General features: G+C 37.8%; 1 protein-coding gene across 6 annotated transcripts in view; it reads right to left on the reverse strand.

Moving 5' to 3' along the window:
* The window catches only part of LRRK2 (leucine rich repeat kinase 2), a 141,248-nt gene that overhangs the window by 106,294 nt on the left and 7,915 nt on the right, over positions 1 to 27,039 (reverse strand). For 5 of the 6 annotated variants that reach the window (XM_073877694.1, XM_025879595.2, XM_025879594.2 and 2 more), the window contains exons 5-13: positions 22,905 to 23,039; positions 20,531 to 20,665; positions 16,957 to 17,088; positions 14,647 to 14,766; positions 14,035 to 14,174; positions 13,862 to 13,941; positions 12,436 to 12,542; positions 7,903 to 8,032; positions 4,929 to 5,053 (exon numbers count right to left, since the gene is read on the reverse strand). In XM_073877694.1, the coding sequence (XP_073733795.1) occupies positions 4,929 to 5,053; positions 7,903 to 8,032; positions 12,436 to 12,542; positions 13,862 to 13,941; positions 14,035 to 14,174; positions 14,647 to 14,766; positions 16,957 to 17,088; positions 20,531 to 20,665; positions 22,905 to 23,039 (1,104 nt within the window). The remainder of the gene's footprint in view (positions 1 to 4,928; positions 5,054 to 7,902; positions 8,033 to 12,435; positions 12,543 to 13,861; positions 13,942 to 14,034; positions 14,175 to 14,646; positions 14,767 to 16,956; positions 17,089 to 20,530; positions 20,666 to 22,904; positions 23,040 to 27,039) is intronic. The other variant, XM_025879596.2, reaches the window with a different exon arrangement.

The raw sequence follows: 27,039 nt of genomic DNA on the forward strand, positions 1-27,039 counted from the left end.
CTTAACATATATTGCATTATTTGTTTCAGAGGTACAGATTTGTGATTCAACAGTCTTGCACAATTCACAGCGCTCACCATAGCACATACCCTCCCCAGTGTCTATCACCCAGCCACCCCCTCCCGCCCACCCCCCACCACTCTATCAACCCTCAGTTTGTTTCCTGAGATTAAGAATTCCTCATATCAGTGAGGTCATATGATACATGTCTTTCTCTGATTGACTTATTTCACTCAGCATAACACCCTCCAGTTCCATCCACGTCGTTGCAAATGGCAAGATCTCATTCCTTTTGATGGCTGCATAACATTCCATTGTGTATATATACCACCTCTTCTTTATCCATTCATCTGTCGATGGACATCTTGGCTTTTTCCACAGTTTGGCTATTGTGGACATTGCTGCTCTAAACATTGGGGTGCACGTACCCCTTCGGATCCCTACATTTGTATCTTTGGGGTAAAAACTCAATAGTGCAATTGCTAGATCATATGGTAGCTCTATTTTCAACTGTTTGAGGAACCTCCATCCTGTTTTCCAGAGTGGCTGCCCCAGCCTGCATTCCCACCAACAGTGTAGGAGGGTTCCCCTTTCTCCGCATCCCTGCCAACATCTGTCGTTTCCTGACTTGTTAATTTTAGCCATTCTGACTGGTGTGAAGTGGTATCTCATTGAGGTTTTGATTTGGATTTCCCTGATGCCGAGCGATGTTGAGCACTTTTTCATGTGTCTGTTGGCCATTTGGATGTCTTCTTTGGAAAAATGTCTGTTCATGTCTTCCACCCATTTCTTGATTGGATTATTTGTTCTTTGGGTGTTGAGTTTGATAAGTTCTTTAGAGATTTTGGATACTAGCCCTTTATCTGATATGTCATTTGCAAATATTTTCTCCCATTCTGTTGGTTGTCTTTTGGTTTTGTGGACTGTTTCTTTTGCTGTGCAAAAGCTTTTTATCTTGATGAAATCCCAATAGTTCATTTTTGCCCTTGCTTCCCTTGCCTTTGGCGATGTTTCTAGGAAGAAGTTGCTGTGGCTGAGGTCGAAGAGGTTGCTGCCTGTGTTCTCCTTTAGGATTTTGATGGACTCCTGTCTCACATTTAGGTCTTTCAACCATCTGGAGTCTATTTTTGTGTGTGGTGTAAGGAAATGGTCCAGTTTCATTCTTCTGCATGTGGCTGTCCAATTTTCCCAACACCATTTGTTGAAGAGACTGTCTTTTTTCCATTGGACATTCTTTCCTGCTTTGTCAAAGATTAGTTGACCATAGAGTTGAGGGTCCATTTCTGGGCTCTCTATTCTGTTCCACTGATCTATGTGTCTATTACAAAGCTGTCAGTCTTTGATTTAAAATGTATTCAAACCGGCTCAGACATTCACTACAGCTCTATGACCTTGGGCAAGTCACCTAAATTCTCTGTGTCTTATTTTCAGTCACCAAGTCCATGTTAATTTCTGAAACTGCGCATTGCATCCCAAGCAGACATAACCACTAAGAGCAGGCCTGCTGAGTAGTGAAAACTTCAGCACATGTAATGAGTCTCAATAAACATCCTTCTTACATTAAGACCAAATGAACATTACCATAAATTTCATCTCTGGTCTTTATTATATCACTTGACTTTCTACTGTCCATAGTAGATATAACTTCCTTTCCATGTAACAGTCCTTTAAAATGTATGTACTGCCAACTTTTTGAGGGCAGGATCCATAGCCTAATCATCTCCAGATCACCAAGAGTTTCAAGCATAGTGCTTTAGATATAACAGTTGTTCAATATATGTTTGTTGCACAAATGTATATTTAAAGTGCCTACTCTGAAGTCGGGCTGCATAGTTTGAAAATCTGGCTCCATTATATAAGTTGTGACCTTAAAATCTCTACATCTCAATGTCTCAGTTTTATCATCTGTAAAATGACACACACACACAAAGCAATATCTGCCTTATGGGTTGCTGTGAGAATTTTAAAAAGTTTATATACATAAAGCACTCTGAATAATGCCTGACACATTTTAATTCCTCCAAGTTGTTTAGTTTTATTGTTATTAACTACAAATGAATGGGCTGTATTACAATTTTCATATCATCCTAAGTCATCTCCAGATTAAACAAATTCAGTTTCTCTGATTGATCTTCTGGATGTGGTTTTATACTCACAATCAACTTCCTCTATACACTTCCCAATTTGCACAAGCCCCTTCTTAAACAATTTTACATTATTTCCTCCAGAACTGATAAAAGTAAAGAAAAACACAATGAAATGATATTTTATTAAAATAACTGTGACTTTATTATTTTATCAAAGCCACAGAGTCAATCACTCCAGTAACTTATTGTTATAAAAAAGAGAAGAAATTGAAAAGTACTAGATTGAAAGAAACTTAAGAGACATACCATATGTGATATGTGACCCTGAATTGGATACTGAATTATATAACTTTGTGATAATATGCACCTTTGTTACAATTAAGAATATCTGAATATGATCTAGTTAATACATGAATTTAGATATTATAAGCACCTACCTCAACACGTTCAAACCGGAATCATAATCAGCCTCAAAACTACTGGGGTACTGATACTACAGTTACTCATTGATATACAGAATGGTAAGAGATAGTAAGGCACAGTATGGTGCAATATAGGATAGCATGGTGTGGTATGGTAATACAGTATGGTAGAATAGAATAAAGTAGATGGTTAACAATAAAGAAATGTATTTACATACTGATATGTTTATAAATGTGTCAATTAATAAGTGTTTCCACACAAGAAAAATAATCCTAAAGTTATAAAGCTGTTTTCAAGGGTACTCATTTAATACATCTAAGCATCATTATAAAAAACATCATTTATCATTTAAATGCATCATTTCAAATATCTAAAGATTATTGACTATCAATATTGCTTCAGGGTCAATCTAAGAACAATAGAGGAAAAGAAATATTATATTCAAAATTTGCTTTTGAACTGAGAGAGTATTAATTTATTAATTAACAGATTTGGTTCTGAATGTTTTCTGCTTATCTTAAAAACTCAAATCCACCCTCAAAAGATTAAGGCTGACACCTTAAAGGATAATCAAAATGGTTCCATTTTGTTTTGTCTTTTACAATCTACAAAGTTAAAAAAAAAGTTGTAATAATATTTTCAAGGAAAATTATGTCTGTTAACTTATACCTTAAAAGGTGCCTGACAACTCTGAATAGCACATCATGATTGAATTCAAAATATATTAATCGAGGAGCTATTTTAGTTCAACCTACCAGGGGATTTTAAAAAAAACAAAAAGATGACTGAAGAAAGCCCTCTCCTTGAAAAAAAAACGTATATTCCTGTACTGAGTATACTTCTCAGAAACATAAAATACCAATATGATGACAGACAGTGGTAGATTTAGGAAAATTTCATTTAAAAAGGACACACACGGGCACCTGGGTGGCTCAGTTGGTTAAGCGACTGCCTTCAGCTCAGGTCATGATCCCGGAGTCCTGGGATCGAGTCCCGCATTGGACTCCCTGCTCAGCGGGGAGACTGTTTCTCCCTCTGACCCTCCCCCCTCTCATGTGTGCTCTCTCTCTCTCTCAAGTAAATAAATAAAATCTTTAAAAAAAAAAAAAGGCACACACACACAAATTGGGCTTTAAAAGAATTAGGAATTTTACCAAACAACAAGTAATTCCATCCCTGATATTCAGTCGTCAGAAAGTCCTGTCAAATCTATCTCCTCCCCATCTCTCAGATCCACCCTCCCCTCTGGTTCCATTGCTGGGTGCCCACCATGTCTCATCTGACTATCATGGCCGCCAACACAATCTCCCTGGAGGAAGCTTTTGCCCTGACAGTCATCCTCCACAGCACAGTGTTATTGTTATAAATGGCAGATTTGGTCATGACACTAGAGTTTATTTTATAAACACCTTTAATGAATTTGAACTGACTTCTGTTATAAAAGCACACACTGCTCAGTGTTGTGCTCAAGTGCTTGACTTCATGCCTCTGCCAGCCGTTCCACGTTCATCCTCAGACACCGATCTCCTCAGCCGCCACGCTTCCCTCACCCCAGACCACGGGCACACTCTCTCTCTGCCTGTCATATCCTGCCCAGCCTTTCTACCAGGTCAGTTTCATACACCCTTCAATTTCAAATATCTCAGTCGTGACCTACTCCTTTGAATAAATTACTTGTGTCTTCACCAATATCCTCAGAGCCTTTTATGTAAACCTATGGTTGTAACAGCTCCTCTCACACTGTCTGGTCATTATTCATTTGCATATCTGTCTACCTCGAAGCTCCTGTAATAGTACAGGAATGCCTTTCCCATGCATTTGTCATTACTGTGCAGCCCTCACAATGTTTAGAACATAAGAGGCACTTAATATATGTTGAATGAATGGAGGAGCAGGTGTTTTAAATGGGATTTGGAGGACAAACAAGGTCACAAGAGAGGTCAAGCAGGAGCTAAAGGCGAAAGGATAGACGCTGTTGAGGTTAATGAGTAAAAGCCATGAGGTTCTATTTGAGAAAGAGTAATTCAACCACAGAGTAAAAGAAGGCCTGAAAAGAGCAAAAGAGAAAGTGTGAATACTAGTTAGCTATTTTTATAGTTCAGACACAAAACAAAACAACTTGGAAGGCAACAGAAATTGAAAAGAATTATCAGAGTGGACACTCTCCTTGGAGGCAAAGCTCCATACTTTATACTGCAGTGATTTCTTGTGTAAATAAGTTATTGAATTTTCCTATAAGTGAATCTGACTCTTCCACACATCTTTTTCCTCTCTTTTTATATTTGGATTAGTGGGAAGATTTGCAGTTGGATGGGAGAAACTCGTCCTTTAATTTTTGCCTAGAAAGTTGATATTTCACAAAAAGTCAGAAAATCCATTAAAATTGCCATCCCTCCCCATATCTATTATGTCACTTACCTGGAACCATAAAATGTAAAACAGCTCTTAGTGCCTCTAGCTGCACTGATAAGGATGCCTCGTGACTTTTCATAACTGTTATTATTTTGGGAGCCACTGCTGCCATCGTATCCAGGGTCGCATTGCTGGAGACAGAACATCGAAAGGCTTATTAAAAGTACAACCTGATTCCACTGTACAAACACCAAGTTGAAACAAGTACAGGAAAACAGAACCATTCTATTTTATCAGGAAAAAAGGCTGTATGAAAATGCATTCGCATTCAGTCATATGAGCATACATATTTTAATTATTATTTAATTAAACTCTGGCCTCAAGAAGTAGAATTCATAGCAACCTGGGAATCCTTTTATTTAGTTTCACGAAACACAACTTCCTTCCGACCCACACATGGGTCACTGGCAAAAACCCTAAGAAGTAGGTGTTATTATCGGAAAAGTAGGCATTTTCCAGATGAAGAGTTTAGACTGGCGGAGGTTACACAGCAAGGTCCTATCACTAGAAGGTGACAGAGCCAGGACTGGCACGCCAACTTGTCTGAGCCCTGAGGTCAGGGCACTTTACAGGATACCAACCTGCCTCTTCCAAATTAACACCACTGGACTTCCTATTTGGTATTTTTAATCAGTTTAATTTGCATTAAAGTCAGTTTCTCTAAGGTGTTATAGCTATTCTTCCTTTGCCATATGAAGAAAGGCCACTTGACTAGACTTCGAGGTACGCCTGGCTTCAGGTAACAGTGCCCTGTTAACTGAAACCTGTGCCTATCCGAACCTTGTCCTCTCTCTATTCCACAGAAATAGTGTCACTGTTTGGGTTGCTTCATTCTGCTGTTATAATTATGCCCACTTTTGTGCACAAACTTGAGCACAGGGGCTGGAATTTGAGGGGAAGAGTGCTAGTTTGAGCCCTTGGCAATGTGAGGTGAAGGCGTGTTGACTTGGCATTGAGCAGGTGGTACGCCGTGCGTGCTGACTCGGGCAGGAGAGCAGCTGGACTGTGAATTTGGGACCCACAGGCTGATGGCATCATGTGCGACAGGGACGTGGCTGGTTTTGCTTTTAATTTTTGTTTTTCTGGGAAACTCGACCTCTCCTTCTATTCTAAATATTTGGGTAAAAGGAGTGTGCTAGGCTGAGAACATCTCCAAGAAGCACATCAAAGAACATACAACATGATTCTGGTTAGTTAAAAAACAAACCCAGGAAGAATAAAACAAGATGAAATCAGAGAGGGAGACAAACCATAAGAGCCTCTTAAGTCTAGGGAACAAACTGAGGATTGCTGGAGAGGAGGTAGGTGGAGGGGATGGGGTAGCTGGGTGATGGACATGAAGGAGGGCACGTGATGGAATCAGCACTGGGTGTTCTATGCAACTGATGAATCACTGAACTCTATCTCTGAAACTAATGATAACACTGTACGTTAATTAATTGAATTTAAATTAAAAAAAGGAAATCCCCCCCAAAAAAAACCTTGTCCTTGCTTCACATGGTTCTGTGGCCCCTGTAATACAACCCCTCTCATCAACCTGTAGGTCCCAGGTTAAACACATGCCCTCCTTGTATCTTCCCTTGTTTGTCATTCCACCTCATTCACTCCCCTCTAACCGCTGTGCCCCTCACACATCCCCGCTGTTATGTTCTCACCCAGTATCACGAACTCTCTGTGTATCAGTCTCTGCCACTGGACAATGAGTTCTTCAGTCACTGGCACAGGGTCCTCGTTAACTTGGAATCCCCAGGACTAAAACTTTACATATTTTACATATGAAGAAACAGCCAGGAGCACAGATTGCACACAATCTACAGAGTCTTAAACTGTAGATTATTCCACCTTGTTTTTGTCTCACTCATAAAGGTTCACACACTCCCAGGACCATGAAAATTGCCATTGGAGATAAACTTTGCACTCAAACATTCAAGGACAACATTTAAATAAAAGAAACATGACTCAAAGATATGATATATATTAACATAAATAGATTAGCTGGACTGATGTTAAAAACAATATAACCCTATTCCTTAAAAGACTACAGATGTGCTACATAGTTGACCATGCCATATGCATTTCATTTATTCATATTTAATAACAGTATTAATGAAAATAGTTGTGATTTACTGAGTGCTTAAAATGTATAGGCATTATCCTAACTTTGTAAAAATCAACTGATTTAATACTTACATTATAAACTTACAACTTATGAGGTTATCACTATTATCCCTCTTTACCAATGAGTAACCTGATGTTTAAAGATCAAATAGTTGGCTCAAATTAATTGGAAAACCAGGACACAAAATAACTTTTTACTGCAACATGTGTGCCACTTATTTTTTCTTTTGAAAATTTTGAATTTACTCAGACTACGCCAAAGTTACTTCACATTCTCAGGCCTAACAAAATGCAAAAAGGTACCGAGCCTACCCTGCAGTGAGCACCTTCTGTATGTAATTCAGTTTTGGTCTTTTAAACAGGTTTGTTTTTGTTTAAGCCAGTAGTTCTGCCCTCCCCACACTCACCCCTCCACTCCCCACCCTACCCTGTCATCCACCCCCACAGCAGAAAGAGAAGACAAAGTTAATTCAAATGAAAGAATAATAATAAATATTAGTTGTGAAAAAAGCAACAATTAGAAGCCACACGCTGATTTTATCTCATATACCTTTCACACATAATAATTCGAAAAACTGTTTAAGGTTACATGCTGTACAACTGCCATTTTTCAAAACGCAGTCCATACCAAGCACCGAGTACAAAAGCCGACCTTCAACATGTTTCTATGATCTCAAATATCCCTTTCAATAGTTGGATAAAATAAGTCTGTGGTATCAGTGAGATGAGATTATATTCCACAATGTTTCAATCTGCATCTGTCTTATGCTTTTCTTCTAATTCTTAGAAATATGTTTGAAATATTGATATTCTACCAGTCCCAAGAGTATATATTTGGCATAAGTCCATGAATCTATATTACCTTCCTTCAAAGAGATGATTTAGCATTTTACAGCCACTTTCAGCAACTTCAGGAGAATGTATATGCCTCTGCATTAACTCCAATACATTCAGGTATATTCCTTTTGACAACAGGATTTTTCTGAAATTAACTATAAAAATTTGTTAATGTTACTCATAGAAATGAAAGAACATTTTCATAATTTCGCAGTAAGACACAGAATGTTAAGATAATCCAAATTCATAGAAAAGTATATATAAGTACTTATGGAAGTTATATTTCAATGCAACTTAAAGATCATTAATGTTTATTTCTTTAAAACATACACCATTTCAAGGTTTTCACATTTATTAACCATTTAGGTTGAGGTTTTGATTTTTAAGGTTTTACTCATAGAGTGAGTTGACTGGTGCTAATATAATCCCATCCTTGTGAAAGAAGTGTTTCTGCAGAAAAATGTTTTAAAATAATGCCCTCCAAGATAAGAACAAAAGTTACATTTCATTCTAATATTTATAACAGCTTCACAGAATAACTGCACTTATATAGAGCTAAGACTTGCTAGGCATGCTAGACACTAGTGAGCTGTGAATCAGTTACAGGTGCATGTAGATACTGACCACCTCTCAGCTCTTGGGAAGCAGGGGCAGTGGGGTGGGACAAGGCCTGGGACCATGCTGGGCTGCCTTCAGCCTTGAGCTACCTTCTCCATTTATCCCAGTGGACTGTACAAACATTATTCTTTCTATGTATGCCATCATGTGCAAAGGGATAGAAAGCACTTATAGAGAGAATAATTACATAATTTCACAATGTAATGCCAAAGCTTAATAAATACAGATATGGGGGTGCCTGGGTGGCTCAGTCAGTTAAGCATCTGCCTTCAGCTCAGGCTCAGGTCATGAACCCAGGGTCCTGGGATTGGGCCCCATGTTGAGCTCCCTGCTCAGCAGGGAGTCTACTTCTCCCTCTCCTTCTCCCTCTACCCCTCCCCCTGCTTGTGCTCTCTCTCTGTCCCTCTCTCTCTCTCTCTCTCAAATAAATAATTTCTTTTCTTAAAAAAAATAGATTTTCTTTACAACTGACTTCACACTCTATGTGAGAAAGTAACTATATCCCAACAATGATTACAGAATAATTTTTTTCTTTGTAATAGGCTTCTTTCGCTAAACACAAATTCATTATCTTGAAGTTTCCATATAAACATCAATTGTCTTGAAGACTCTATATAAGTATCAATTCCAACATTACACACTGTAATTCAACACTCTGAAAGTGGCAGGAAATGAAACTGAGAAAGTATTGACTTAAGGACACAGAGGGTCCCAACTTTGGATGGGTCAACTTATGATTTTTCAGCCTTGTGATGGTGTGAAAGTGATACACATACAGTAGAAACCATACTTCAAATTTTGAATTTTCATCTCTTCCTGGACTAACGATATGTGGTATGATACTCTTTCTTGATATTGGGCAGTGGCAGGGAGCCACAAAATTACAAGTGAAGAAACAATACATTTAACACTCTACTTCCTCATTCTGTTTTTCACTTTCAGTACACTATTCAATAAATTACATGAGACAGTCAACACTTTAGTATAAAATAGACTTTGTGTTAGATGATTTTGCCCAATTGTAAGCTAATGTAAGTCTTCTGAGCACACATAATTCAGCTAGGCTAAATTATGATGTTCAGTAGTTTAGGTGTATTAAATGCATTTTCAACTTTCAACATTTTCAACCTACAATGGGTTTATCGGACATAACTCCATCCTAAGTCTAGAAAGAGCTATATTTCATGTGTGATTTTTTATTAATTTATTTGGGTGGGGGGATGTTCGGAGGGAGAAGCAGACTCCCTGCTGAGCAGGGAGCCCGATGTGGGACTCGATCCTGGGACTCCAGGATCATGACCTGAGCCGAAGGCAGTCGCTCAACCAACTGAGCCACGCACGTGCCCCCAAAAGAGCTCTATTTTGAAAATGAGTTATCAACCTCAAATTGGGAAAGGAAGAAATGATAAAAAATAGGGAAAACTCAGAAATAAGTGGAATTGATGTACACATTCTAAAATACTGCCAAAACCTGAAAAACGCATACCTTTCAAAGACGCCCAGGATATCACACATTAAAATATAATAAGTTGGTTATTTTGCTTGGTTATGTCAGAAGTTTTAAGAACCCCTCCTAAAGTGGCTGAATTAAAACCTAGGGAATACTTTAAAAAGATAGAAGCCCCTCTAGACCAGCAGTTCTCAAACTGCAGAGCACCAGTGCCAGCCGGAGGGCCTGTTGAGAAAGAGATTGCTGGGTTCCAAACCCAGAGTTTGTGACTCAGCAGGTCTGAATGGGGCCCTAGAATTTACATTTTTAACAAGTTCCCTGGAGATGTTACTGTTCCAGGGACCACAGATTAAGAACCACTATCCTGGATATTAACCTAACTTTTGACTTAAAAATTAAACTTAAAAATTGAGATTAGAAATTTCATCAAACACCGGACCTAGAAGAAATTACATCATGGAGTCACTTCAGAGTTTTATAGAACATTTTAGACATCTTATCTCATTTACAGTATATCTACACAATACCCCTGACCGCTTCCACTCCATTTTAGCAATCAATTACCTGCTTTTAAGAGCCAGTAATAATATGCAACTTCCTTCAGCTCTTCAGTCAATATTCACCTTCTCTCCTGGTTGCCTTGTCACCATTTTATCTCCTCTGACCCCTAACACATATCCTTTTTCTTTGCTTCATTTTTTTTTCATAGCTACCTCACATATCATATATTTTATTTAGCCTTATTATCTTTTTACTATCTTACTGTCTTTCCATCACTAGAGTTCAAGCTCCCTGAACCTGGGAGTATTCTATTTAACTGATATATCCCAAGCGCCTAGATCACTGTCTGGCAGCAGCTCAATAAACATTAACTGAATTACTTAATTGATTAAGTGAGGAAAACGTCACATAGGATGTTCAAGCTTTGGCCTGGGGAACACCATGGCAGAAAACCAGTTCTCTGCCTGCCAGTCCAGTCATTTTTCTAGAAAACCACATCCAGCCCTGCATACCCAATGTTTCCAAGTGTCTTTCAATGAGAAGTAGCCTACAGAGGTTGGTGACCGAGCTGCTGAGTTCTTAATATTCTCCTGTGGCAGAACTCCAAGAACAGTACAAGGGACCTGAGTACAGTTTAGCCAGCAGGTGGCCAAGAACAAAGAGGTAAGGAACCAGCAAGAGCAGGGCAGTGATTTTGAACAAAGAAATGAAGGTTGACTCCAAATGTAACTAATCCTGAACACTAGTTATTTTGTTGGCATATCAAAGATTTCCACTGGGTGAAAAACTACAGCACCAACACAGTATGTGTACATGGTCAAGGTTGCTCTCCTCTCCTAAATGTGCCACACAAAAGCAACCAAGTCTGGTCCTCATTTTCAGGAAGGAGATCCTACCCAGGCCCCAGCACAGTAGAAGATGGGAGATTTAAGGACAGCGATTCCCTTTTCTACCGCTCCTATTCTGACTCATCCTCCCAGAGGACAACCCCTGTCTGTCTGTAAGGGCTCTTGCCCACACAAGTGTTTTATTAAAGTGCCATCTGAGAGGTAGAGTGAGAAAGGAGGAAAAGGAAGAAGAAATTATTTTCCTCTTGATTTGACTTAAATAACAGCATTGAGAAACATGCCTGGAGTGGTTTCTTGATTCCTTTCACTCTATGCAGGTTCTCTACTAACAGGTGGTGCTAGCATTGGTCTCTGTTTCCAGCTTTGTGTGTTTTTCTCTCTTTTGCTCCCTCCAAAAATATCCTGCAAGAGCTGCCAAGTCCCACTGCCTTTCTGATGAGTTTTCTCCCAAGATTTTCTGGCAGTATTTCCTGTTCATGGGGGCCTGAAATCTGAACAGCTAGAGCCTCAATTTTAAAACTCAGAGCCTTTCCAAGATATAATAGCCATTTTTGTCTCCTTAATAATGGAAAGCTATAAGACTTACACGTAAAGGACAAGTTTACCAGATTTTAAAATGGTGAATATCTCTCCACGAACTGCATTATCTAGAAAGTGTTCCTTAAAAAAGTAACAGGAACAGTATATTAAAGAAAATGGAAAAAAGTGACCATTTGGTACCAAAAAAAAAAAAATCCCACTCAACACAAGGTAAAAGTCCATCAATGAGAAACTGGTTCATAAAATAGGATCTAGGTGTACACTGGGAAACTACATGGCCCTTAAAAATATAAATATGAAATTTTACATTTATCAGTACCAAAAAGAAAACATGTAAAATCTGCTTATAAAATTATTTATATTATCCCATTTCGGCAAAAAGTAGAAAATATATAGTATATGTCACATGTGACTACACACATAGAAATTCAGGGAAAAAATCAAAATGTTTATTTTCTTCTTTATCCTTTTGCCTATATATAAATATCTCTATATATCAGATACATAGATCTACATATTTGAATTTTAATAATATATTGTCTTTATAATTAAAACAATACAAAGTGTGTTCCCTCGTATTAAAAAATGGTGCACCCCTTACCATTTTGTTCTAACAGAGTCGACAATGCATTTGCAGATGCCTGGAAGACTTCTCTTGATGAAGAATGCATCAGCATGGAGAGCATCACTTCCCTATGAGCTGGGAACCTTTCACAAATTCAATCACAATATTACTGGTAATCTTTTTAATAATTAGTTCAAATATTCATGTATTATTATCTAATCTAACAACAAATAAAGGCATATAAACATTTCATGTCACCTCCACTTATAAGAGTGAATTATAATTAAACAGTTTTATATTTAAAAGATAGTTCAAATCCACTAAATACTAATAAATCAGTATTTCTCTGTTTCTTCAAAGTTGATAAGCAGTTGGGGGGGAAGACTCAGCAAATATATAAAGAGGTATTAAGAGTAAAAAGAAAAGTGAGAAAAAGAAGATAACGGAAACAAGAAAAAAAATGAAAATCATAAAGGAGCATCATGAGTTTTAAAAAGTGTAGAGCATAATATATTTTCTTTTAATAGTGTATTTATTTTAAAGTTCGCTTATGGATATTGAGGAATCAGTGTGCTATGAGCTGAAATTTATAAACTGCATCATGAACCTAACCTCTTAAAAGATTGCTCAAAGTGGATTAGGATGCTGGTTTAGCATACAGTTTTCAGAAGAATTACTGTTTCCTTTTCAAAATGGAGATGTATAATTAAATAGCATCTGTGTTATTAATTCTCTCCTGGTTGGCAAAGGATCGTGATACAAACAGATTTTCAGGATTTGAGATATAGACTATTACTATTTAAGTTTCCAAGATAAGTCATTCAAAAGTCATCAAAAGAAGAACATACCCAGAGCAAACATAAGCATTTCCATAAAGCACAAAGGCTCATGGGCATGAAACAACTCTGATATATACAAAACTCCTGTTTACAGTTTGTGTCTTTGAGAAAGAGAACTGGTCTTATGAAGCTTGAATTACACTCCTGCAGAATGCCTCCTCAAGAGCTGACACCTACAAATAACCCTCTCAGGAGAAGACAGGTCAACAATGCCACATCAAGTGAGGAATCACTAAGGAGACCTCTGACCACACTGCATTCACGATATTGACAACCTGCTAACTAGTCACTGCAACAGAAAAGGTCACAGATGACTGCCATCTCTGTCACCTGAGATGGCTAATTAACATAGCATTTTTAAATGATCAGCTAGAAAATTGAAAGTTTCTTTTCTCAATGATTCATAATTTCTGAATGATTCTTGATTCCAAATCATTGGGCAATAACTCTCAAACACATCAGGAATCAAAATATTATATACACTCTACTATTTTGTGGCAGCACTTGAAACATATATGCCTATATCAAAAATATTTCTAACAATAAAAGTTACACAGTATTTTATATGGATCGATTAAAAATGTAATTAAAATTTTCTATCATATAAAATCAAAACTACTGACTGGCCATCTTCATCTCCAATCTTCTCATGTAAACTGTTTTGGTACATAAGGAGATTGTTAAGGGCCCAGCATGCAGCTTCCTGGATCAGGGGAGAAAAAAGAAACCTGTCAAAACATAATTTAATGAACAAACATAATTTTGAACAACTATAATATTTATGAAAGAGTACAACCTGCACGTGCTTATTCTTTCTATGCCAAGTTAACGCTTTGTAACAGGCTTCCAACCAGAATAATTTATCTTCTTCCTCATCATCAGTCTCTGAATTCTCATTCTTTTCCTCTAAATCTTGATTTAAGAAAATGGTCTCAGCTTGAAAAAATATAAATATATGACTTACTTACAGTTTAAATGACCAACATGAAGTCCATATTTTGAAACATTATGAACAAAGTGAGGTATTCCTTAGTTGTGGCCTTAGTTCATTATAAAGACTTTTTTAAATATATTACACACCTCAGAATACTGCTATTCCATCAAATGAGGAAGAGAGTACCAAACAAACCTAACAGATTAGAGGAAGATTAACTGAGATTAGCTGCCCAATAACAAAACTAAATCAAGGATGTATTTACTCATGTATGAAGTGGGAATGGTATACTTATCACAACAGTTAGTTCCCTTGAAACTATTCCTTAGAAAATGAATTACATTAGGACAGAAAAGCCAATTAACGATTCCTTCTCTACATACGACTTTCTTGTTATAATGATGTCTTGTTATAATGTTCACATTCAAGATCAAATGCAGCTGTAAAAATTTCCTTTTGAGTACAGTTACTTACTGAGGAGTGCTAAACAGCTGAGCGCTGCAATCTGTAACGTGGCGTTCTTTGAATATCGCCGCACAGCTTTCACCACAAACTCATGTACCTCATTTAATACCAGAATATTAAAAAAATTACCTAAAAGGTAAGTGAGATACTAGCTGAATGCTCATCCATGGAACTTAAATTACCTTGAATTATACAACAGTATTTATATCAATAAATATGAAGAGTGAATATTTTAATGACATTAAGATATATATTAATTAAAATATTATTTAAATAGCTATAAAAATATTAATTAAAATAGCTTAATATAATTGCATAAAGGTTTGAAAATTTATTTCATGCAGTCATTTAATTATCTTACTTAGACAAAGGAACTGACTGAGCAAAAATAGTGGTATGTTTGAGTTACATTAATTTTGTGTTCTTTCACTCCCTCTCATGTCATTATCATATAAAACAATGAGGTATCTGTTATGCATGACTTTTGTACAAAACAGCTTGATTTTCTAAAGATAAGGGAGAAAACCTCCCTTGTGATTAAATGCTTTTGCCGAACCCTTCTTTCACTTTAAGGAATGCTGCTCAGAAAACTCGTTGGCATGCATCGTTTACTTGATCTTATCTGTGATGATCTTAGAAAAAAAAATAAGAGAATATTTCACCCCCTCTAACCCAAACACCAGGAAGAAGTCTCACCCCTTTCTACATTCACTTTTCTGAGAATCAACACATCATTCAAAAATCTAAATCCTTATGAGGAAGGAATTTGTAAATGATATTCCACCTGTATGTGCCTCCTTCCATTTAAGCTTATTTGTAACTCTCTTAACAGTCACCAGTTTCCTTCTAGAAGTAAGAATGAGGGGCGCCTGAGTGGCTCAGTTATGATCAGGTCATGATCTGGGGATCAAGACCTTTGTCGGCTCCCTGCTCAGCGGGCGGTCTGCTTCGCCCTCTCCCTCTGCCTCTTCCCCAGCTCGTGCTCTCTCTCGCTCTCTCTCTCTCTCTTAAATAAATAAAATCTTTAAAAAAAGAAGAAGAAAACTCCTATTTAGCTACAAGTGTAATTAAATGAACCCTGAGACACAAAGCCAGGATTGGAAAAGATCCTATATTATGAAAAGCCTAAAGCCCACACTAAATATTAATCAACGGCTTCAAAATCAAAAGGCAGTTTAATTAGGTATAGCTCTTCTCTGGGGCGCCTGGCTGGCTGTCAGTTAAGTGTCTGCCTTCAGCTCAGGTCATGATCTCAGGGTCCTGGGATTGAGTCCTGCATCGGGCTCCCTGCTCAGTGCAGAGTCTGCTTCTCCCTCTCCCTCTGCTTGTGCTCTCTCTCTCTCTCTGTCAAATAAATAAATAAAATCTTTAAAAAAAAATTAGGTATAGCTCTTCTTTAACAACACCTTCTTATGTTCTTGCCTTTTTCACATTCACCCACTAAACAGACATACTCCCCGCCCTTAGAGGTCTGTAGTCTTGGAAAGTCATTTCAGAGGATTCTCTTCTACTTTTACCAACTTATCTAAACTTGGGTTGTCCCTTCACCTTCTTTTTCCCTACCATGCCACGGCCAACAACTGCTCTACCATTGACCAACTGTGTGACTGGGCAAATACCAGTGAGACTGGCCTTCTCTTACTTTCAGACAATTTATATGAAAATACATAGCAAATTATATAAGGCCTTTAAATGCATAAACCCCACAATTAGGTTACATAATTTGACAAAATGATAAATAACTATTCATTGACTTTGGGTTTTTATTTTAATTAGGAAGAGAAAGTTAAGCTTCTTCTGGAACAGTAACAAGGCAATAAATTCTCTAGTCACTAAATGGGACAGATAATAATCTGTTAAGAGATAAATGAGGAAGAAAAGAAAAGCATCCTTATCTGAAGATCGAGTTAATGGCTTTTTAATACTGGATGGTGTTAACTCCATAGAGAAAGCAGGGAAAAGAAGTAGCCCGGAGTAGCTTTACCAGCACTGGTAATGACTTAAGTTGGTTGGGGCATTCTTCTGCTTTGTGCTTCACATTTTCTACATGTTATGCTTATTCTTTTGTATGTATCAACTATTGATATAGTTATACCTTAAATATACCACTAACAATAAGGTGAGACTTCTCTTTCATTATGCACATCAATTTCTGCCACTGCTTTTAAAATTCTAACCATGGCAGAACAATTTGCTATTTTACAATATTTCTATCCAATGTATGTCAATATGCTACTTATCAACACACAACATACATATGCTATATATATTTACATCATATAGACCACGATAATAAGTTAACCAAGAATTATAACTCACCTAATGTAAGCCTATGGAGCAAGCAACAACTCACTTCTTGAATCTTTTCATTGACAGGGAATGCTTTCATGGCTTCTACCACAATGTTATAACACCTGACATTGCCACTCATGAGGACTTCAACATTATTGCCTAAATTTAAAGAAATAATAATTATCCAAAGGTAATAACAGGTAACAATTTCCCACTTGAAATATACATACAAAAACATCTTGTACATTTTGTGAATATTTGCCAGCAAAAAGGCTATACTTCCAAATTTAAATATCACGTTCTGTCAAATAGCTGTAAAAAACACTATGCTCACGCTAATATAATGGGATTTAGGACTCTTCTCTAGCATTAAGGGGAAATTGCTTTAGTCCTGTTTCTTCACTTACAAACAAACAAAATAAAGGGATAATTGAGAGTGCTTTTATGTAAGCCTAAAAATGTAATGACTTGGCCATAAGTTTTCAAATAAATGCATTTGGAGCCTGTTGCCTAATGAGGCACTAACTCCACTGGATAACGCCTTTTACATTGTTCCTTTCTCTCAAACCAACAGAAGGAAAATCAAAATCTTGTCACATAACAGAACGGCTAAAATCAACTACGACTTATTTCCTGCCCATTCCAGAAGGGCAGCAGAAAAGCAGCAGTGTCCCAGGCAGCAAATTCAAGCTTCCTGAGGCTCTGAAATAGAAGGGGAGAGGTAGGGGGGAAGCAGGGCACAGATGACTAAGGGACAAACACAGGTGAACCAGAAAGACAGGAAGGAATCTACTGGGAAAGGCAGTCAGTCAACCGAAAGAGTGAGTATATGAACCCACGTGGAGAAAACGAATTTGCATTTCTGAATGAAATGTTGACTATTATTAAAATAAACAAACAAAAAAAAAAGGTGTTTGCAAGACATTTTTCTGTCTTTTTTGGCATAACCAAACTAAACAACTGTTTCTCCAAAAATATATTTTTAATGTTCAAGTTGTATTTTAAAGAGCATTGAATATAGGAAAACATGTTCTGACAAAAGGAAATGGCTTCTGAAAATAATTATCTGCTTTTACTCAGAATAGTGGACGTGATTTGCTCTAAGACTCAGAAGCAAACATCTTTCAATTAGAATCAGTGTTTAAAACATTTCATTTTTCTTATTTTTAGTTGCTACTTTCTTTGACCTTTGCATTCTGAATCAACACATTCTTCACTGCAGTTATGTCAGATGGGGGTGGAAAACAATGAATTTCAAAGCAGCCAGCCCAAAACAAATAAATAAATGTATAAATATAACTGAGGAAAAGTAAAATGAAAAATATATTCGGTTTGTGGACAGCAGATGACTCAGAAATTTTGAAGTATGTCCATTCTCTATTATAGTGCAGCTCCATCTACTTTCAAATGTTCAATTTCCCATGGGTAAGAAAATGATGGATTTTATAACAATCATAAGAAAGAGCATCCTTTCACAATGGGATCGGGTTTTTACTGAAGACTCACATCAGATTTCCATGTCTGAAACCATGTTGCATATTATATATACCATACTACGGTACACACGTAGGAAATATAAATTATGTAATAACACTGTCGATATTTTTACACTTATTACATACCAGGTACTAGTCTGCATTTTTCAACTTATTTAACCATTTAATCCTCACAACTTCCCATGTGTGAAGATGAAACATCACTAAATAAATGTGTGTGTATATCCTGTATGAAATGCTCATGTGCACTTACAAAACAAAAGTAGTAGATTCGGAAGCATGATTTTAGCCCATTAGCAGTCACTGGTAATATACACAGCAAATTAATTTCTTCTTATTTGTATTTTTTTTGTGATAGAAGTGCCTAAATTTCAAAGCATCAAGAAAATGCTAAACAAGAATCATTATAAAGTTCAAACTTCATCCTGTGGCTTTTCAAGCCTTTCAAGATCTGCTTATGTTTCCAGCCTCATCCACTGACTCTTATCAAGCCCTGCCCCCCACCTCCCTTAAATAACACAAAAGCACTCAGGGCTGGACATATGCATAGGTGTGTGTGCATACACACATGCACATACACACACAAACACACACTCTTAAGTACACAGTTTACTGAACTACTTTTATCCTCTTTTTTATTAATTATTATTTCTTTTAATTTAAATTCAACTAATTAACCTATAGTGTATTATTAGTTTCAGAGGTAGAGTTCAGTGATTCATCAGTTGTATATAACACCCAGTGCTCATTACATCACAGGCGCTCCTTAATGTCCATCACCCAGTTACCCCATCCCCTCACCAACCTCCCCTCCAGCAACCCTCAATTTGTTTCCTATGATTAAGAGTCTCTTACGATTTGTCTCCCTCTCAGATTTTGTCTTGTTTTATTTTTCCCTCCCTTCCCCTATAATCTTCTGTTTTGTTTCTTAAATTCCACATATGAGTGAGATCATATGATAATGGTCTTTCTCTGATTGACTTATTTCACTTAGCATAATTCCCTCTAGTTCTCTCCATGTCGTTGCAAATGGCAAGATTTCTTTTTGTGTGTGTGGCTAAGTAGTATTCCATTGTATATATATACCACATCTTCTTTATCCATTCATCTGTTGATGGACATCTGGGCTCTTTCCACAGTTTGGCTATTGTGGACATTGCTGCCATAAACATTGGGGTGCAGGTGCCCCTTCAGATCACTACATTTGTATCTTTGGGGTAAATACCTAGTAGTGCAATTGCTGAGTCATAGGGTAGCTCTATTTGCAACTTTCTGAGGAACCTCAATACTGGTTTGCAGAGTGGCTGCACCAGCTTGCATTCCCACCAGCAGTATAAGAGGGTTCCCCTTTCTCCGCATCCTCGCCAACATCCGTTGTTCCGTCTGGTTAATTTTAGCCATTCTGACGGGTGTGAGGTGGTATCCCATTGTGGTTTTGATTTGTATTTCCCTGATGCCAAGGGATGTGGAGCACTTTTTCATGTTTCTGTTGGCTATTTGTATGGCTTCTTTGGAGAAATGTCTCCTCATGTCTTCCGCCCATTCCTTGATTGGATTATTTGTTCTTTGGGTGTCAAGTTTGATAAGTTCTTTATAGCTTTTGGACATTAGCCACTTTCATCTTCTTGAATGCACTATGCTCTCTCTGGCTCCAGGATCTTGATACTTAACGATGTTCCCTGCCTGGGGCACTCTGCCTGCACCTCACCTCAGTCATCCCTACACACAGAGCTCTCATCATTAAAGTCTCTACTAAGAGACCTTGCCTCCCTTCTTGTTTCTCCCATAACCCCAGGTACTTCTGCCAGTACTTGCCTTATAATACATTGTAATCACCTATATTATCTATATCTGGCATGGTACCACGGGCTCTGAGGAGGCAAGAAACATGTCTACATTTTCTGCTACTGTTTCCCAGCACCAAGTGCTGAGCCAGCTGCAGTACCGTATCAATAAATAAAAAATAATTAAATTAATAAATAAATAAACAGGATTCCCATCTGCAAGTTTCTACATAACAAAAAATAATTTTAAATGCACTCAGAAAGGAGATAAATTGTAATTTTTCATATACAAAAAAGAAATCATGCACATGGGGTACTTACAAGGAATTGCTAGGGAATGTAAACAGTGCAGCACATGAAGCACAATTTCCTCTTCATCTTTAAAATTTTTTAATGCATTAAGCAAGATCATATAATCTTTATTCTCAACAAATTCAGTCAGCTGCTCCTCTGAAACTAGAAAAATGAAAGACAAAATGCTGAAAAAGCTTAAAGATGATATAAGATTTTAATTACTTAAAAATATAATATTCATGTCAATCATATGAGACACAGTAAATACAAGAGACATAAAGTTAAAGATGCGTATTTCAGCCAAACCCTTCTTAAGAATTTTATAATGGGGAAGAAAAGCTACTGAGATTAAAAGAATTTCTTTTTGATCTATATTAGTTTAGTGTTTTAAAATGTAGAAGTGTTAGTGACCAAATAATTCTCAGAAAAACAAAATTATTTATAATTTCCTTTGGGAAACTGACCAATGACTAATAAAGATGGCCTACTGCAAGTGACTATATCACAATACTTAAAAAGGAGTGGTCAATGGTACACTGTTTAAAAGCAGCTCAGTTCAAAAGGGGTGAACTTTAGCAAATGACAAGTAATTAGACCTTGAAGTACTCGGTCTCAATGGTCTTGATTTCATCAGAGATTATTATAAATTTTCATAATTAAAGTCTTTTTAATCAAGCCAATGAGTTCCATTTGGAGTCATTTTATTGGGTGGGTAGCTCAAAAACATGTATACAAATCTGGTTTTTCTAGCCTGAGAATAGCACAGACAAAAACGCTGGAAAACATGGCACACTAGATCAGCATTACTTTTTTGTTTTTCAACTTGATACCAATGCTCCGTATAAAATGATGTGAAATTGGTTAGGTTCTTCAAATAAGTGAGGAGTATCATGGAACTTTCTCATTTTATTGAGCAGTTTCCACAGTATACTTCCAAATTGGGGAAATTCACTTTACAGGTCTCAGTAAGTCCCAGAGAACTTGATAGTCCTAAAAAACTCAGAAATTTTTCTGCTCTATATTTAATCAAAATACTGTCAGTACTGACAATATTTCTATTGAAAAAGAGCTTCCTTTTAACATTCCCTAGTCCTTCTCCATGTGTCCTGGATAGGACCCACAGTGCTGGCCAGAGAGCCCTTCTCCCATCAACAAGAATGTGCCCTTAAACTGCAACACAGAAGGTAACAGACCTCTGAGACAATGGAACCTCAAACTCAATTCTGCCCAGCTCTTATCAAAAGCTTAGTTGCAAGATAAAACATTTATAGAAAATATCCCGAAAGACATGCAGTTCCTTGACTCCCCACTCACAGTAAACCTCTTCTCTGCCAAGCCTGATCATCACAGCGCTGGGTTCCAGGTCCATGCTGTTCTGACACTCGACAGAGTCTCTTTCACTGAAATACACTTTGTACTCCTTATAAAACGTGTGTACTTTATCATCTCATCCAGGGAAACCCAAGAGAGTATTTTCCCAGGTCTCCCACGACCCTGATCCCTTCTCTTGATAAATGGGTTTATTTTTATCTCAAGTAACTTTGTAACAGGCAATGTTTAACTCTTCTTTGCCTGATAGAAAGGAGAGAGCCAGATTTCTGGTCCATGCCTTGACAAGTATACATGATCTGAAGTCACTAGTAAATTTAACCAGGCTTTACATTATTTTCCCTTCACGCATTTCCTCATCCATTTTTTTCTCCAGTGTACTATCAATATCTGTAAGCTGTTTAAAGTCTTTTTGAAATGAGACAAGAATTAAATAGTAGATGTTGATCTATTCCATTCCTGGAGATGCCAGAAACTCAGGTGGCAAACTGAACTACAGTGAGGGTAACTAGCTGTGTGCCCACAGACAGGTTACTCATGTCACCTCTCACATCTATACCCTCATCAAGTCAGTGGAAGGACTAATGGTTCCAACCAACTCTAAAATTACATGATAATCTCTGTTGTCTTAGTCCCATGAGATAAAATACATATTTGTCTTTTTCCTAAGGGACACTCTACAAACCTTCTGGTTCTTTATACATAGTCTTCAGCAATTTCTAAAATCCCTGGAGATGACTCAACATCATAAATCCAAATTTATTCTATGCTTTGACTTTACAGTTTTATTTTTTCTTTCTTAACACCTACACATCCAGTTTGCAAAGTGAACCATAAGTCTTGTTAAGCAATGGAAGAAAGTCTACTACATTTGCATAATTTATAACCCATGAATGAAATTCATTCCACAAAACAATTTTTCTGAATTAACCCCATTATTTATCCTTGACTGACAGCCCCCACTTCTTCAAAAATAGTAAAATTTTAGATACCTTATTATCATAATTATATTCTACTTTTCCCTTGCTTCTTTTATAAATATGAAAATAGAGAATCTGACATTTTTAAATACCTCTTTCAAACAGCACACGTAAAGCTTTGCATCCAAGTTTCTGGACTTCGTCATTGGCTGAAAATGTGCGCATGGCATCAAAAATTAACAAGAAAATATCACTTTCTTCATCCAATATCAGCAAAGTGATTTTGCCTATTTTGAAAAGAACAATATGCCCCAGATAAATAGCTGTTTCAACATTTAGTGTGTTGATTTTTACATGAGGACTATGAATGGTTTGTGAACTCTTCTTGATAAACCACTTAATTACCCCAGATGTTAGACCTATCAAGCTCTATGATCTCTCCAAGTGAAAGAAATTCCCAGTATACTTTACTATAACTCTATGATTCCTAATCAATACCTATAGCCAAGGTCTTTTGCTCTAAACTCCTGAAACGTATCTATCTGCCTCTTAGACAACACCATCTGAATATTCCATGGGCACCCTATATCTAGCCTTCTTCTGTTCCCTGTCTTCTTCAGTGATACTATCATCCAAGTTACCCAAGAGAAACTACCAAGTCATCTTCCTTCTTCCATCCTCCCTCTCTCTTCGCACCGTCTGCTCAACCAAGGAATTAACTCGTTACCAAGTCCGTCACGTCTATCTTCTAACTAATCTTGAAAATTCCCTTTGAAGTAGCAGCCACCCCCCTCCCCACATTCCTATTGCTTTCAGAACCTCATCATCTCTCACTTGGAATGCAAACACAATTGTTTAATGCTCTGCCTGGCCCAAATCCCTCCCTAACTAATTCATCCCCTGCATCATATTTCTAACACCAATGTGCTCCTATATATTCCTTGCTGAAATCTTCTCAGGTCTTTTCATACTGTTCAGTCTGTCCAACAAGACCCTTCACAAACTGACTTCATGTGTCTCATCAGCCTCACTCCCTCCACGCACTGCCTTGACTCCAAACATGCTAAACTCCCTACTCATGACTTAACGTTTTCTTTGATAACCCTTCACACTTGCACTAGCTGTATAGAATGCCCTTGCCCCTTCCCACTCCAAACATATTCCTGCCATAATTCGAGAAATAACCACAAACAGCACCTACTCTGTCAATAAAAACAATAGTACTGGAATAGGAGCGGTAGTAACAGTAAACACGTGTCTAGCACGTAATGTGTCTTACACCGGTTGAAGCAGCTCACTCCAACACATGTAAAAACCCACCATGACCCCATAATGTAGGTGCGATCCCCATTTTAGAGATAAGAAAACTAAAGCACAGAAAGGTTAAGTGACCCAAGTGACTTTGTCCAAGTTCCAACAACTAATAAGAGACAGAGCTGAATTACTTAGGCAGTTTATGTCCATGCTCCTAAGTTCTTTGAATGAGTTTAGCTACTCTCTTCTCTATGTTCCTGTAGTGCTTTTTATCATATCCCAGTTATAGTACTTTTCTGATTAAATTTAAATTTCTGGGGTACCTTCGGGGCTCAGTTGGTTGAATGGGCAACTTTTGGTTTCGGCTCAGGTCACGTGGGATCAAGCCCCGCGCCCAGCTCTGCACTCGGCACAGAGTCTGCTTTGGATTCTCTCTCCCTCTCCCTCTCCCTCCAGCTCATGCTCTCTTTCTCTCTCTCTCTCTCTCTCAAATAAATAAGTAAAATATTTTAAAAATAAATAAATTTAAATTATTTCTCACACTACTATTTTTTTTAAAGATTTATTTACTTATTTGAGAGAGAGCACTCATGCGTGAGTAGGGGGAGGGACAGAGGCTGAGAATCTTCAAGCAGACTCCCCGCCGTGTGTGGAGTGTGAGGTGGGGCTGGATCCCAGAACCCATGAGACTGTGACATGAGCTGAAATCAAGACTCCAATGCTTAACCATCTGAGCCACCCAGGCGCCCCTCTCACACTATTTTTTATGTCTTTTCTTGTCCTGTCCAATTCAGGAGCCACTAAGCACATGTGGCTTTTTAAGCTTTTAAATTAATTTAAATCAAATAGAATTAAAATTTAGTTTCCCACATTTCAAATGTTCAATAGCCACATATGGCTATTTGCCATGACACTGAAAGGTGCAACATTTCCTTCGTTGCAAAAACTTATACTGGACTGTGCTGCTGGACTGTGCCCTTCTCTGTTGCAGGAATTTTGCCTCATCTGCCTTAAGAGTTCTCCAGAGGCCAGCACAAAAGTAAATGCCCAATAGCTATTAAATCCATTAACTAACAAACCAAACAATAAAAACAATCCATAAGTTAACCTTTAATAAATATCTGAGATGAACTTAAAACACATTAAAAACTTCCCTAACAGCGTAAAATTCTAAATGTTACATGGAAGATATTAAATTAACCAGTCTTTTCAAGACACGTGTCAGATTTCCTAAATGTCTGCACGTTGCTGACTTCAATATATTCCAGTGTTGGGAGAATTCTTCTAATTCATAAACTCTCAGTTTCTTGTCCATAGCAAACGGAGAACAAAGGAAAAAGAAAAAAAGGCTCCCAAGGATGGGTTTCAAATAAATCATGGTTAAGACTCACTGGTGCACCCCATCATGTATTTTAATAAAAGGCTGTGGTAAAGTGGTGAGAACCTTCTGGCCTTTCCTACTCCTATCCCTTCACACTCTGATCTTCACCCACCTTCTTCCTTTCTCTTTCTCTTATCCAGTCTTCATTGTTTAGTAGGGCCGATGAGCACATTTAAAATCTTCCTACCCGGGCGCCTGGGTGGCTCAGCTGGTTAAGCGGCTGCCTTCGGCTGAGGTCATGATCCTGGAGTCCCGGGATCGGGTCCCGCATCGGGCTCCCTGCTCGGCAGGGAGTCTGCTTCTCCCTCTGACCCTTTCCCCTCTCATGCTCTCTATCTCATTCTCTCTCTCAAATAAATAAATAAAATCTTTAAAATCTTCCTACCCCACAGATCCAACCCCCACCATGCCATCTTCCCAGGTACCTGTAACTCTAGGTATGCTGTTCTCTTGACCTAAAGCACCCTCTACCACTTTGAGAGGGAAAACCACTTCCCATCATCATGCTTAGCTCCCTGTGAGCAGCCTTTCTTCTCAGAACCTTAGCAAGTGTCCATCACAGCAGTGATCATAACTATTGCACCATACCAAGATTCTTTGTTTCCAGGTCAATAATCCTCCAAGCAGAAGTGTCCTCAAGGAAAGAACCTGATATGTGGACTCAGACCGTGGTTCTACTAGCTACTGGCTGAACCAAACTCTTTGTGCTTCCATGTCCCTCACTAGAAAACTCTGATCAAATACCTATCTCAAGAGATGTTTTGAGGATTACATTTTTAAAAGCATGTGAAGTATTTTACATGTGAAGCCTGGCATCTAGCAAGTATTCAAGAAGCAGTGCTGTGTATTTTTAAAATATTACTATTATGTCATACCCTAGAACATATAGAAAACATATTAGAGATATAATAGAGAAAGATATAATAATGACAAGGACCTATACGGCCAACAAGCCAATGGGAATGTGACATGCGGGACCAGACTTTGGGAGCAAAGCTGGGAAGAGAAATTAGGTTCAGGAATAATATATAAAGGTGATGCTTAAGGTCAGGATATTGGGTGGGATTTTTGAAAGAAAAAGAGTGGAGAAAAGAGGTAAGGAGAGGGGCACCTGGGTGACTCACTTGGTTAAGCGTCCGACTCTTGGTTTCAGCTCAGGTCATGATCTCAGGGTCATGGGATCAAGTCCTGCATCAGGCTCCATACTCAGCACGGAGTCTGCTTGTCCCTCTTCCTCTGCTCCTCCCCGCTCTCTCTTTGCTCCTCCCCCCGCTCCTCCCCCCATTTGTTCATGTTCTCTCCCTCTCCCTCAAATGGATAAATAAAATCTTTAAAAAGAGAGAGAGAGAGAAGGAGAGAAAACAGAAACAAAATTTTGGAAATCACTGATATTTAGGTTATATTATATTCTTATATTTTAAAAAGACATTAAAACACATTTGGTAAATGGTTTAAAAATTTTTTTAGGGGCGCCTGGGTGGCTCAGTTGTTAAGTGTCTACCTTCGGCTCAGGTCATGATCCCGGGGTCCTGGGATCGAGCCCCACATCGGGCTCCCTGCTCCGCGGGAAGCCTGCTTCTCCCTCTCCGACTCCCCCTGTTGTGTTCCTGCTCTCGCTATCTAAAATCTAAAAGATTTTTAAAATCTTTAAA

The sequence above is a fragment of the Callorhinus ursinus genome, unplaced genomic scaffold, assembly GCF_003265705.2.
Source record: "Callorhinus ursinus isolate GAN/ISIS: 27379988/994484 unplaced genomic scaffold, GSC_fseal_2.0 scaffold27, whole genome shotgun sequence".
Classification (NCBI taxonomy): domain Eukaryota; kingdom Metazoa; phylum Chordata; class Mammalia; order Carnivora; family Otariidae; genus Callorhinus; species Callorhinus ursinus.